This window comes from Cavia porcellus, unplaced genomic scaffold (genome assembly GCF_034190915.1).
Source record: "Cavia porcellus strain 051 isolate PalLab524CR breed Dunkin Hartley unplaced genomic scaffold, mCavPor4.1 scaffold_32, whole genome shotgun sequence".
Taxonomy (NCBI): Eukaryota; Metazoa; Chordata; class Mammalia; order Rodentia; family Caviidae; genus Cavia; species Cavia porcellus.
This window is the reverse complement of record NW_026947515.1, coordinates 31,051,953-31,065,945: the sequence shown is the minus strand read 5'-3', so window position 1 is coordinate 31,065,945 and position 13,993 is coordinate 31,051,953. Positions and strand designations below refer to the sequence as shown.

At 52.1% G+C, this 13,993-nt stretch overlaps 1 protein-coding gene across 1 annotated transcript in view; it reads right to left on the bottom strand.

Annotated features, from left to right (window-relative positions):
• The window catches only part of Tbcd (tubulin folding cofactor D), a 159,392-nt gene that overhangs the window by 30,356 nt on the left and 115,043 nt on the right, over positions 1–13,993 (bottom strand). The window contains exons 17-22 of the mRNA XM_003464918.5: positions 11,734–11,819; positions 4,964–5,044; positions 3,414–3,487; positions 2,879–2,996; positions 1,769–1,829; positions 473–495 (exon numbers count right to left, since the gene is read on the bottom strand). Of these exons, the coding sequence (XP_003464966.2) occupies positions 473–495; positions 1,769–1,829; positions 2,879–2,996; positions 3,414–3,487; positions 4,964–5,044; positions 11,734–11,819 (443 nt within the window). The remainder of the gene's footprint in view (positions 1–472; positions 496–1,768; positions 1,830–2,878; positions 2,997–3,413; positions 3,488–4,963; positions 5,045–11,733; positions 11,820–13,993) is intronic.

Below are 13,993 nucleotides of genomic sequence, written 5' to 3'. Positions count from 1 at the left end.
AGGTCTGAACAGCCATCTTGCCAGAGGTCACAGGGACATGCAAGCTACAGGGTGCCATAGAGGTAGCTCCAGCTGCCTGGGAAAGGGCACAGCACACAGCACATGGAGTAGATCAGCCCAGGAGCAGTGTGTGGGAATCTCATACAATGAGTTCCAGCTAAGACAGCCTGGAAAGGCTCTAGCTGTATGATCCCACTGATGTGGAACGACAGACACAGACAGGCAGAACACAAAAAAGCACAAGGTCCATGACCTCCAGGCCAAGGACTCTCACAACCTTGACCCTCAAACTAAGTGATCAAACCTCTTCAAACAAAGTAAACAGAGGGCACAAAGGCCAGGATGGCACCAAACTGAGCCTGGACTCAGCTATGCCAAGCTATGCCAAGCACAGCATGGCACAGCACAGCAGCTGGGGCCCATGGTTTGGCATGGGGTCCAGCACAGGAGAACATCAGCCTACAGAGCTTACCTGTACAGGTGCCGGTCAGAAAGCTATAAACAAAGAATGGGGAGTTAGTATTCAGACAGTTAGGATTTCTAAAGTAACAGTCTCTAGATAACACCCATGAGCATCCACGGACAGTGGATGACGGAATGACAGAACTGGATGCTGAGACCCTCTCTCCTGGGCCCCCAGAGAGTTCTCCAGATGGGTCATCTCAGGGGGGAAACTGGGACACAGAGAGACCAGAGCCAGGACCAACTCTGCACCGCCTCCATGGAGCCAAGTATACCAGGGGACTCCACTGATGCTCTTTCTTCAGAGGAACTAAAAAGCACTGTATAACACTGTCACTACACTGCAGCTCAAAACTGAAGGCGGTAACCCTGTTAACGACTTACTTCACAGAAACAGGACAACCCTTGCTGGGAGGACTGAGCAGCCTCCTTTCTCAGCTGCTGCATGGGACTAACCCCACCGTGAGACGAGACAAAGACACGGGAACCCTCCAGGCAACACTGGCAAACTGGACAATGGTTTTGCCACAGCCATAAAGTTAACAGCATGAACAGGACAAAGACGAGAGGTTAAGTGAGCATCAATATATATGGAGCCGCAAGTCTTAAAGAATAGAAAACTTGCCTGGTGTCGTGGCATATGCCTATAATCCCAGTATACTGGGAGGCTAAGGCAGGAGAATCTCCAGGTCAAGGCCTGGAACATAGTGAAACTCTAACAACAAAACAAGATTCAGAAGTTCTATTTGGTCCAGAATGAGTGAAACTATTTCAATCCTTAGGAATTATTTTGAAATTTTCCTGTTACTAGATTGGCAGTTCATATTTTTCCTTGAGGCACTGAAGGTGTTGAGAAACTCAGAAAATAACACACACCTTCTCCCAAAAGAAATGTACACACACAATTCTGGATTTAACTGCAGGAGACTTGATCCCCACTTGTGGTTGCACGGTGGAAAGGGCGTTTGTGTCTGGAAACCCTCCCTTCCCCAGCCCACAGGTCTGCTCCTCTGTGGGACACCTTGAGCACCCAAGCCAGAGTGCAGTACAGCTCTCCTACGGCCCTCTGGCTGCATCAGGCCATCAATAGGGCTACTTGGTCTCACAGGGAAGAGGCTTGCACCCACCTCCCTTCCCATCTAGATACTTCTGGCTGCAGTGTGTGCCAAGGGAGAGGCCCCCACCACACTGCCATGGAGCTGGGTCACCCTGCTGTGCCCCAAGGCTGAAGGTGCACAGCAGCCACTGGGGACGAGAAACGTGGAGGCTCCATGAAGGGGCATGCATGGGAAGATCACACACAAACCTGTTGATGGATCTGCCTCAGGCCCTGCACCATCTTCTCATCCAGGTAGTCTGTGATGGGCCTGCAGAGGGTAAAATGCAATACCAAGGTCACAGGCCAAAGGGACACAACCTCCAAGTCCCAGGCACACCAAGGAGCAGAAAGGTCTGCTTGCCCAGATCCCTCTGGCCCCACACGCTTCTGAGTCAGCTCACAGCAGACAGGCATCTGGGTGCTCCTGTGAGCTCTGACTGTGACCTTGGACCAGGATGCATCCCACCAGTGCCCAACTCAACAGAAACAAGTCCCCATAGGCTGGGAGAAGAACCACACACAGACTGTGTGCTCAGGGCTCCCTCAGGAGCGGCTGCTGGTGCACTTGCGTTCCTCCTGAAGCCTGTGACCTTCCCATGCCACCAGACCCAGGGAGCTCCCCAGCTTCCCTGTGTCATCACCAGGGAGCAACATGTGCCGGTGACACTGCCATGAGCTTCCTCTCACACATGGTCACAAGGCTCCCCATACTATGCCCACTTCAACCCACAGTGGCAAAGCCATGCACTGTGCTCTGCGCTGGTCTATGGGACATGGTGACCTGGAGTTCCTCTCAACCTGAAGGCCAGGAGCCAGGTCACAGGCAGCACAGTGTGACCCTGAGCTCTGTGAAAGGGCCCCACTGGAAAGTAAGAGAAGGAAGCAGCTCTTAGAACACTGGTCCCATTGGGCCACCATAGTCTGGGGATGGCTTCACCATTATTCCTACCAACACAGCTATCCAGGAAGAGAAAGTCCCCATCCTACATGCTCTAGTACCATAGGTCATTAGAAGTGAGAAATAGGGAGGATGCAGAGCACGTGAGCTTTCCAGATACCTCTCATCAGGCACCCTGGCTCTCATCATCCCATTCCTCTCCACCCAGCTGCTCGGTGAGGCGAGACACAGGACACCACACAGCCCCCACTGCAGGCTGCGTGGGTGGTCCTGGCACTGGTGAGCCTTACAGGAAACGTGGGAACGACAAACCACAACCCTTCCTGTATCGGGGATCACGGTAACCCTGCAGCCACCCACATCCAAGATCACCTCAACCCCACAGCCTGCCACAGAGCAGTGGGGGCAGTATCCCCTACCTGTCCTTCTGTGCTGCCAGCTTGCACAAGGCGTAGGTGACCTCTGCGCAGGCAAGAATGGCACCGTGTCGCGTGTGCAGATCTGGACTCAGCGTCATTGACAGCAGGGCAGGGAGCACTGCAAAACCCTCATCTGAGTTGGATGCTTATGCCATTTGAACACACAAGATGGAACAAGCACAGAGTCTTCCCCAGGTGAAAGAAGCAAAGGCAGACAACGCCATGGTTCCCTGAAGTGGCTGTCACTAAGGCAGACTCTGAGTCTAAGACCAAGCCAGTCTCCAGACATGGACAGACTTGCTGGCTTGCCTGTTCAGCGGCCTGGGAACTGCCGTGGCTCCTATGTCTGCATCTCTCATCCTGCGCAGGCACCTCTGAAACACTCCCAGAGACACACCTCATCCACTACATGCCATCTCCAAGTAAGTCCAGCAACAGCAGAACAGGATGTCCCCTTCAGCCCATGTCTCTGTTGTGTGTGCATGTGTGGACCTGGGTGTGCAACAGGGGGCTGAAGGTCAGCAGACACACCTACCGTGTGTGGCGAAGTACTCAGGCGCCCATGGGGCCAGCCGGTGCAGTGCCTTTGCTGACAGTTCTCGGATAACCCTGGGCAGGAGAAAAGACATGAAAAGAGGCATCTGTGTGCCACATTCACAACAGCAGGAGGCAGAAGCTGCGGATCTGCAGAAAGATGCCTGGATGAGCAAGATGTGGCAGATACACGAAGGGAATATTCTCCAGCCTCCAAAGGGCAGGAGAATATTCTCCTGCTACAGCTGGAGGACCTCTCTGACCAGCTGGCAAAACCCTGCCTGAGGCTATTCTCCTACAGGCTCTGGGTAAGGATGGTTTTTCATTTTTAAAGGAATTTATGAAGAAAAAACAGTAAAATTTGTGCAAAGGAGACCTGAGAAATTTACCAGGAGGTCCTTTAGAGAGAAGGCATTTGGCCTGCACAGCATTGAACTGCACTTAGAAATCTGACACAAGACCTGGAGGAACCCATCATGACAGGGCCAATATATTAGGAAGTCACAAAATTATAAATGTACATACATCTAATAAGAGATCTTCACCCAAAATACAAGGAGGAAACATGGACAGAAATGAACCCAAAAAATGGTAAAATGGTCAGAGTTTAGCAGCTCAAAAATTCAGTCCACACAAGGGCTGCACATGTACAATCATGACCACTGCACTGCTGGAGGGGAAGTGGCAGGGGCTCTGCCTCTGGGAATGTGCTAGACATCCAGGTGCAGGCAGCCCAGGCAGGTGCTCCCTCGAGAAGGCCACAGTCAGCCCGAGGGATCACACATCAGGTCAGAAGCTCTCAGTGCTCAGGCCACAGTGTGGCTGCTTCGTGTGGCGGCCATCAACAGATACAGGGCAGGCGTTGGTTCTCAGAGAAGCTGGAACATGCACCCCATGAACCATGAAGAAAGAACCTTCTTCACGCAGTGTGTCCCTTACAGTGAGACTCAGCTTCCTGATGGAGCTGCTCCCATGCTAGGCAGCATCTGTTGCAGAACTACACCCATGTCTTCCAAATGGCACTGATCTGCAGGCCCAGAGCAGCGCAACAGCCGCACACTCCCTGTGCGCTCTGCACTGCACCACAGCTCTCTTATGCCATTTGAACATATTTAACATATTTAACTTCCACAGCTCTCTTATGCCATTTGAACATATTTAACTTCCTATAAAATGCTAAGATGCCCTGACCAGCTGGTGTAATTACAAAAGCAGCCATGGAAGCCTGCTTAGCTCTGCAGAGACCACACAGGAGCCATGCAGTGGTGGGTGGAGCAGAATCTGCAGCCCACAGCAGCTTTAGTCCTCAGGCCATGGCCTCCTCAGGGACACAAGGACTCGGGGCATTTGCAGTGGGGAACGGCCCTACAGGCACACCCCACACCAGACCTCCCAGGGCCAGCTGGAGAGGGCCAGGGTAGAGGCTGGGACTCCACCTCTTCACTGGAGCTATTGTGAAGCATGAAAACTATAACGAGAAGACATTCACAGGTTATCAGCTCAACGCCATCTCTCCTGTGGAAGACCAGGGGCCTGAGGACCACAACGTACCTGTCCCAGTGGCTGACTTTCATGGTGAGCAGGTGGTCAATCATTGGCTGGGTGTACTCGGGGAAGCTGGCAATGGACACACTGAAAGAAACAAGACCAAAGGGCATGAGGAAGCAGAGGTAACAGAGCCCTCATACACCACACCTGAGGGGATAGAATAGAGCGGACACTTGCAGAAACGCTTTGACTATTTCTTCTAAACTAAGACATTCTACCGGGTCATCTACCATTCCCTCCCTATACAGCTAAGAGGAGGAAAGGGCTTCTTCACATGGAGCAGGCACATGGGCACAGGCAACTGCATGCATCGGCACTGCAGGGGGCACCACCCCACCACTGGGCAGATGCCACCACACAAGCCTCCAGGCAAGGTCACAGCCTCTACAGTCAAAATCAAGTGTGTATTATTTTACTTGCTTTCGCACAAAATTTTGAAGAATACAAACTCCTCCAGCAGAAGCAGATCACTGGGAACCCACAGTGACAGCATGTTCACCACCCTGGCAGCCGCCTAAGGTTTGGTGAGCATGGACTATGATGAGTAGCAAGCCAACTACTTTCTGTGCAGGTGATGTGGGGCAACTATGTTTCAGGAAAGCTGCTGAAAGTATCAAGGAAATGGAGAGGCAAGCCTTACACTGGGAAGACAGAGACTTTGGGTTACACACAAATAACAAAAACTTGTATATAAATACATAAAGAAGATAGATGAAAAACTTGCCTAGATTTTTACAGAAACATCACAAAAGAAAAACAGAAGGCCAATAAGCCATCAGCAGGGGTGAGCAAGCTGCCATAGTCAAAAATTCGGGACAATGACAGCGCTGGAAACAGGAGGCTGCAGAGCTCCAGCTGCATGCCATCATCTCTGGTACATTAAATGCGCAGACACCCCTAAGTCTTCACTTACAAGAAATGAAAACACAACCCCCACATAAAGACTTCTAAATAAATCTTCACAAGAGATAAAAACTCAGAAAAGCCTAACTACTAACCAACAGGCAAACCAACAGGGGAGTTACACGGCCACAGACAGCACACTCCACAGAACCACAGGCCACTGAACAGCACAGCTAGTCTGCCGCCCCTGTGTGGGGCAGAAGTATCAGACCTCAAAAAAGCATGTGCTCCTGACTACTTCTAGCACCCAGCGAGCAGGCAGAGTGGGTCTCTGGTGCTGGGCCGGGTAGCCTGCAGGGTAGAAGAAAACCCAGACCCCCAAGCAGGTGTAGGCCCCAGGTGTGTACCCAGTCAGCACACGCTGAGCCATTCAGCACACAACTCACCAGGCAGAGCACAAACAATGCTTGACAGTGTAAGTTAGGGGGCAGCTTCAGTGGTACATGCCTGCCAAGCACGTACCAGGCCCCAGCACTGCAGAAAAATAAACTTACATCTCTCGGAAATAATATGAGGGAGCTTCAAAACCCAAACCCCGAGTGGGTGGGCCTTCCAAATCATGACAGAATCCCAGAGCCATGAAGAATACTGACAGATTCAAACACAAATCCCCAAAGAAAGACATCTGCCAGGGAAAACACATCCAAAAAATCAAGTCAAGGCAAATAACAAACCCAGAAAAAGTATCTGCAATGGTCCTATCCAAGATTCTTTAAAGATACATGTTCTTCTGCTGAACCAACCAACAGACACTATGATCTCGAGCAAAGCCCTCACAAGCAGCTCACACCACACACTCAGCTCGAGACGGCTCACAGCTGCCTTCCTGTAAAAAAGGCACAGCAGAGGACTGTATATCTGCCCCATGGCCACTGGCCAGGGGACTAAGAGGGTCCAGAAGCACTGCTGGGCAGCCTCTGTGGACAGTGATCAGTTGAACACAGAAATATAAAGCATGAACACCCTCTGGTCGAATTCCAGTGGGTGATCCTCTCAGACATGCACAAATGCACTGCACACAGGCTAGAAAAGACTGCATGGGCCCACTGCCCTGAGAAGCCACAGAGATTGCCCTGCCTGGATGTGCAAAGGACAGGCTCCTAGATGCGGGCACAGAAAACACACACTTCAAATTCTCCACTGAGCCAAGTGTGACTCTCCAGAACAGGACACTGGGACAGGGCTGGAGATGGTAGGAGACCTGTGTGGCCCCTCCCAGCAAGCTATCAGAGCATCCATGTCACCAAAGAGCCAGGCCACACAGCATCACAGAGGCCATCTTCTCAAGCGACAATGCTGGAAGACTATGGTGAGCTATAAGACCCAGAAGAGCAGGCAGGTGACCACAGCCACACAGCACAAGGCAGGTGGTCACCAGGCCACTTGGCAGCTGGTACCCTGTCCCTAGATCCACCAGCAGCAGCACTGACCTTGGGAAAGAGTCCCACCCTCACTGGATGTCAACACACAGGGTCCTGGAGGCTAACTGTGAAACAAGGAGTGTCCACTAGGGGGCAAGGAACACGCTGAGAGGTGACACCGAGACAGTGTGAGTGGGTGTGATGTCTCATAGGTGAGAGGCTCGGCCTTCCACAAAAAAACAGCAGAGCAGTGATCCGGCTGCAGCTGCCACATCCTCCGTCACCTCCCCAGGATGACGGGGGCAATGTCTTCCCACTACTTGTGTGGCTGCTCAGAGCCTGCCCACCACGCCAACAGCCGAGGCACCCCTCTCCTGCTCTGGGCTGCGGCTGTCGGTTTTGAGGAGCAGCCAAAGACCTCACCTAATCAGTCAAAGAGGGAACAGAAGCCAGTGCTGATATCCCCCAGGCCCCTAAACTCCAATGGGCCATGATCAACTCCTTCCTGGGGACTCCTCCCAAGCAGAGCAGCCACAGTTCCAGCAAACCATTTTCATGGAAAGAGGAACTATCAATCAGGAAGCCACTCCTCCCAGGGTTCAGCTGAGCTGTCCCCACAACTTTGCCCCACTGTTTGATACACTGTGTCAACTTGAAAAATTTAGAAGTTTACCTGAGAGACTCAGCAGGAAGCCAGGTTCTTACTTTGTAAATATCCTTATCTTGTGCAAAGGGGCAAGGAGACTTTGTGAGTGCTACATCTGCCCTGGGGGTTGGGGCCTGCGTACACTATAAGGGAGGAAAAGAGGCTTGCACCCTTACACACACACACATACACACACACACTTTTGCTCTGGCTGCCTTCTGGCTCTGGCTGCTGCCTTGAAGTATTGCCCCAATGCCAGGCCACCTTGCCTTGCAGCCAGCTGATTATGGCCTAAAACCTCCAAAAACTGTAAACTAAATTAAATTTGGGTGTTGGGTATTTTGTCCCAGCAACAAGAGAAAAATGACGAAGCCAGTCTAGGAGACATTTGTTCTGGCTGCAGCAAACCTGAAAAATGGATCTGCTTCTGAGGACCCCCAGCCCTCCCTGCCATTACTCCAGAGTTCTCAAACTGGTCTGAAAATGCAGGAAACCACACATTCTGTCTGCTCCTGCTCGGTATGAGCAGTACCCCGCATGTTCCTTGGGTCACACCAGGAGGGTGCCCTTTTGTGCACCCCTGTCTTCCACTCCACTGCCACACATATCCCAGTAAGTCTCATGCAGGCAGCCCACTGCCTACTTGCAATTCTTAGCTCAGGCAGAGTGGGCTGGGTTGCACTGAAAAATGGTAATAGTGGAGATTATCACCCTTAAATAGCTGGGAGGGGACACAGTGGGAAAAGCTAAGAGGGGCAGAGTGTGCTGACCAGCAGAAGAGCCCCAGAGAGGTAGCAGAAGCTGCTGAAAGAACTCTAAGAAGTTTCCAAGGGGACTGCGAGCTTCAGCTGCCCAGGAGCTGACTGGGTGGCGAGGCGCTCTCAGAAGGTGTAACACAGAGGTAAGAGCTGCCGGCACTCAAAGCTTGGCGCCACTAACATCAAGCGAGCTATTTTTGCCAGTTAGGTGTTTTGGTTTGGTTTGCTTAGGTCTTGCTTATATAGTTCAGGTGGCCTTGAACTCACAGTGATCCTCTTACTTCCATCTTTCATCTGCTGAGTTTATAGGTGTGTGCCACTACATGTGGCCCCTTGCCATTTGTGATTTATTTACAAACTGAGCAGAACTCTCAGCCAATTGATGACACAGGGCAGCAGGACAAAGCATGGATTGGACAAAGCTGTGGAGCAGGCAGCAAGAGGCCTCTGCATGTGCTTGCGACACTGAGAGCTGGAGGTCAGGAGTGGCACGAGAACCTGCATTGAGGTACACTTGAAGCTTACTAGAATGTCCACATGGCCCAACTATACCACCAATAGGGGTAGAAACAAGAGAAGCAACACACAGTGAACAGAGCAGTGGGTAACGAGTTAGAAAGCAGAAGGAAATGTTCCACGAAGAAGGCTCCTTGATCTGTGCAAACCTCCCACAAAATAACAGCTTTAAAAATTGTGTTCAAGGATGAAGATGTTGGAAATCAGTTAAGGAAATTTGTAAGATCAAGAAGAGAACGCAACCAAAGTCCTATAACTGAAAAACCGCCGTAAGTGAACAACTGCCTTAGCATTCAGAGGTCACATCACAAGCAATTAAGTCCCCAGCCAGTGAAAGGACACATCAAGGACACCCAGCCCTGCCACTCAGCAGTAGCCAGCAGGATGCTCACAAACACGCTGTGTGATCTGATGCTTCACTGCAGAAGGAATGAGTCACAGTTCCCTGCCATCCATTTGCAGGAAACCCAGGACACCAGGCGGGGCAGGACCACAGCCTGCTGCCTCTAGAGGAAGGACTCTGTCTGCACAGACCATGTAGTGGTCACTTTACTGCAGACTTGGCCAGACCCATCTCTCACCAAACTGCACATTCAGAATTGGTGACTTTACTATATGTGAGCTCCCTGTAGTGAAATGTACATAAGCATAAACCGTTTTTTAAAAAGGTTTTGATACAGGAGCATGGAGGACACAAAAATGACACAAAATAGACCAAAAGAAGACAGTGCCAAGCATCTGAGAGGAACTGTGTCCCGAAGACAGGAAGGTCTTCAAATGCTCAAGAAGAAAACCACCAGCCCAGTAAACATACAGACAAGAGACTGCCAGATACCTGCACAAAGAGTGAGGTACTTCTCACCCTCACACGTGGCTCACAGGACAGATGGGATTCGCTGTATGCCAGGGAGGACGGCAGGCCCTGGACCATGCCCATTCCCACCAGGGATCACACGCAGCAGAAGCAGCAGTACCCAGCACCAGTCCAGGGCACAGACTCCTCCCATATGGGTGCAGGGAAAAGGCAAGATGGGCACAGCAGAGAGGAAGTTCCATCTACACAAACCTGTGTGCCCAAGAACACCAACAGCAGCACACATGGGGACAGGGAGACCCCCTCTGCCACCTGGACCGTGGTGACAGGTAGATTTGCCAGCCTATACATGCTAAACCTGCATGGTCTGCATCACCGCCAGCACCTGGCAGACATGAGCCCAGTAGCATGCCAAAGACACCTGCAGGGTCTCCCAGTGCCTCCCTAAGGGCCTCCACCAAGCCTCAACTCTGGTCTGAGTAGCAGAGCACTGGGTTTCCAGATCTACCACCACTCTGGAAGCCTGGCTCTGTGCGCAAGGCAGCTACAAAGCTCCAAACTGAGCACAGACAGAGCAGCATGCAGCCTCTCCAGCCTCACTGGGCACTGCCCTCTCATACTGCTGTGCAGCCCAGGCCAACTCCTTGACCACCCCTCCTCTGTCTCAGTCACCAGAGAATGGCCCTGATCCCCAGGCTCCAGGCTCCAGGGTCCAGCCCATTCACCTGGCTGCGCCCCCATACTGGCTTCCTCAGCAGGTGCCATCTGTGAGTTGTGTGTCTCCTGTCACCCTCACCTGGGCCTGGGCATACAACAGGACCACAGGCAGAGGAGTCCCCTGGTGGACTACATAGACTTGTGCCTCGCAAGGGTGCAGAACACACTGGGAAAGAACAGCCAGAAGCAGGCCACCTTTCTAAGCTGCCAGCTGCTTCACCAAGGAAAAGGAAAACTAGTGGCCTCTCCATGCACAGCAGACAGATAACTGCCAGAGAAAACAGAAGCAAATGGGAAAGAACTGGTGGGCAGGACACAAACACCATGGGAGACAAGCAGAGGCAGCTTGGCCAGAGGCCTCCTGAGGAAGGGCTAGTCCCTATGTTTTTCAGAAGACCCCTCCAGGCTGGTTGTGGAGAAATGTCATCTCCACAGTCTGCACAGTGGGGCTGTCAGAGAAGCAAGCCTCAAAAGAATAAATGCTCAGAAACTTCTAAAATGCACCAGGCACGTTTCTGCTAATTTGAGGCAACTGAATCGCTTGTTATATATAACAGCACTCTTTTTTTGCCATGAGTATTGCAATGGGTTAGCAAGCAATAGAAGAAATATTCCCGGTGCCTAGATACAGGGGCAGAAACACTTATTGCTGTAAACTGCAATGAGGGATGTTACACAATTTACTTCTCAGCCTTACTCCTTCACCTGATTTCTCAAATACCTCTTTTTTACTCATCTGATACACAATATGGTGATAACTTCAACTTCAGAAAACTTTTTTATTGAAACAGAGAAAGAAACAGGAGAAACTGGTGGGAATCTGCTGAGCAGGAGAAGAGGGCACCATCCCTCCCACAGCACCTGTACCCTGAAACCAGGCCACAGAGGTCAGCGACTGCAGCCTCCTATCTGCACTCCTCTCACTGCCCCAGTTCGACCTTGGACTCGCCACACACACACTCACCCCAAGACAAAGCAAGAAAACAGCTGGTACTAAATTTTGATATCTGAAATCAAAGAGAATACTGTGTTTTTTGTGATATACGTTAAAAACTCACCTTATTACCTGGAAACAGTTAGCTGTGTTGCCAACTGCGAAATAGTCCGCTGTGGTCACGATATCAATTCCGTGAGGGAAGGTGCCCTGGTAAAAAAGGTGAAATTGAAGAAAGAAGAGGAGGTGAGAAATAATATGACCAAGTAAAGGCATCCCAAAAAGCCAGAGACTACACACACATCCACACTCAGGCCAGGCAGCAGTGCCAGGATCATCTAGACTAGTCCACACAAGTCATAACTCAAATGACTTAAAAATGTCAACTTCAAAACACTGAAAAGATCTTTCCTCAAAAGACACCAGACTTCAGCAGTGCAGACACACTGCTCTCAACGTGCACATGACCCCACTGACTGACAGAGGCCCAAGGCTGGAATCAGTCCATGGCAGGCTGGCGAGGTGGGCATCCACAGGAGGTAGGTGCCTCTTGGTCATGAAACCCAGACCAGAGCCCAACCTCGCCCTGCCAAGCATGGCAAGGGAGTGACACGAGCAGCCACTCCACCAGCGCCAGCAGCAACGGGAATGTGCGGTGGGGTAGGGCTACAGTGGGTGGGGCCGCAGGTGATGGGGACAGTAAGCCGTCAGCCTGGCACTGCCACACTCCCAGCAGGACCCCAGAGTCTGCACATCATTAATGACACTTTTGACTGGTAAAAAACATTTAAAAATCTAGAAATTATACAAATAAGTTTTTAAGAGACCAATAGTACAGCCATATGCCAACACAAAAAGCCAAGCTACCAAGCACAGCAGGAGAGAAAAGCCTCAGAGAATGTCCCAGGCTTGGCCAACATGGGCAAATCATACAGACCCTCCAGGCCCGGGGGGACAGCACAGACCTCCTTCCAGAGAGCCCCGCTGGCCACTGCTCCCACAGGGCAAGTGGGCAGGACACAGTTGGCCCAGGCATCAGGACCCACATTCCCAGTGGTCCTAGATGGAGAAGCTGCCCAGTACCCTGGAGTGGCCCTGTTACTGCCCAGTTGTCTCAGCGACCCGTGTCACACCAAGTCCAAGCACCTCACAGGCCAATCCCAAGTGCTGTGTAAAGGGCCTGCCCTTCAGTTGCCCAACCTGCAGAGAACACAGCCTTCATGACCTCTGATTCTGTCCACCCTTCCAGGTGACTCCGGTGTCCTTGTGTGCAACACCGTGGCCTTGCCGGTCCCTACAAAGCTGGATACCTCACCCAGATGATCCCTCATGCCTCTGGGAGGGTGCAGCATTAACTCCACAGTATCTGGCCAAGTGCAGATGCCGGCTGGCCACATTTACAGCAGAAGCAAGCACGTGATGCCCAGTCTGCTGCCTCAGCAAATCCCCCAGTTAAGGGTCACCTGCTGGCCTCAAAGATCAAAGGTACTTCCTCCTGTGGCTCTGACCAGGATACCACCAAGTGGGGCCCCATGTCTCCTTCAAGGCCCGGGGGTCTCTCACAGTCAGGTTCTGGAAGTCAGGGTCCCTGAAGGGAGGGCCCCCAGCCACAGAAGTGCCTCACCCTCCTGCACCTACTCTGCAGGGGCTGCCTGAGCTGAGGCTCAAAGAACATGAGCAAGATACAGAAAACCACCATAGCAAGGCCAGAGGCCATCGTCCCTGCAGCACCTTCAAAGGCCTGGCTGTGCGGGCAGGCAAAGTGGCAGGCCTGGCCCTCAGGAGGGCCTTCAAGGAACTCACACACACACCTCCTGCCATGACACTCACATCCAAGCAGAACAGTGGCTGAGCTCTGCTGGCATGAGTCAGCTGGCCAGGGCCTCCAGAGGACAGATCTGTCCTCAGCCTCTATCCCACACCTCAAAGTCCAGGTCGTCATGCTACCTGCTCAGTCTGACAACCTGGTTTTGCATGCCATCCTCAGGAAAAGCACCAACACCAAAGGCCACCGAAGGCTGGGCCCGCTGTCTTGCTTAGCCAGCTGTGGCATCCTGGCCTGATGGATCAGCAATATCTCCTTGATAAAAAGATGGCCACCACCTGCACACCCCAAGCTGCTCCCTACTCACACCAGCCAAGGACCCCAAACAAGGGACCTCAGCAGCACCCCACCTCCTGCATTCCACACCCAGCAAGGTATATCTGGGCTCTGGCCATAATCCAACGCTGTCCTCTCAGGGCCGCACACCATGCAGGGGCCGCGGTCTGCACACCTGCTGCTTTTTCTGGCACCTATGCCCTGCCCTGGGGCTACCCATGACCCACTTCTTCCTGAGGTACGGGCATCAGCCCAGGTGCACCTCAGGCTGCTCGGTCTCCCC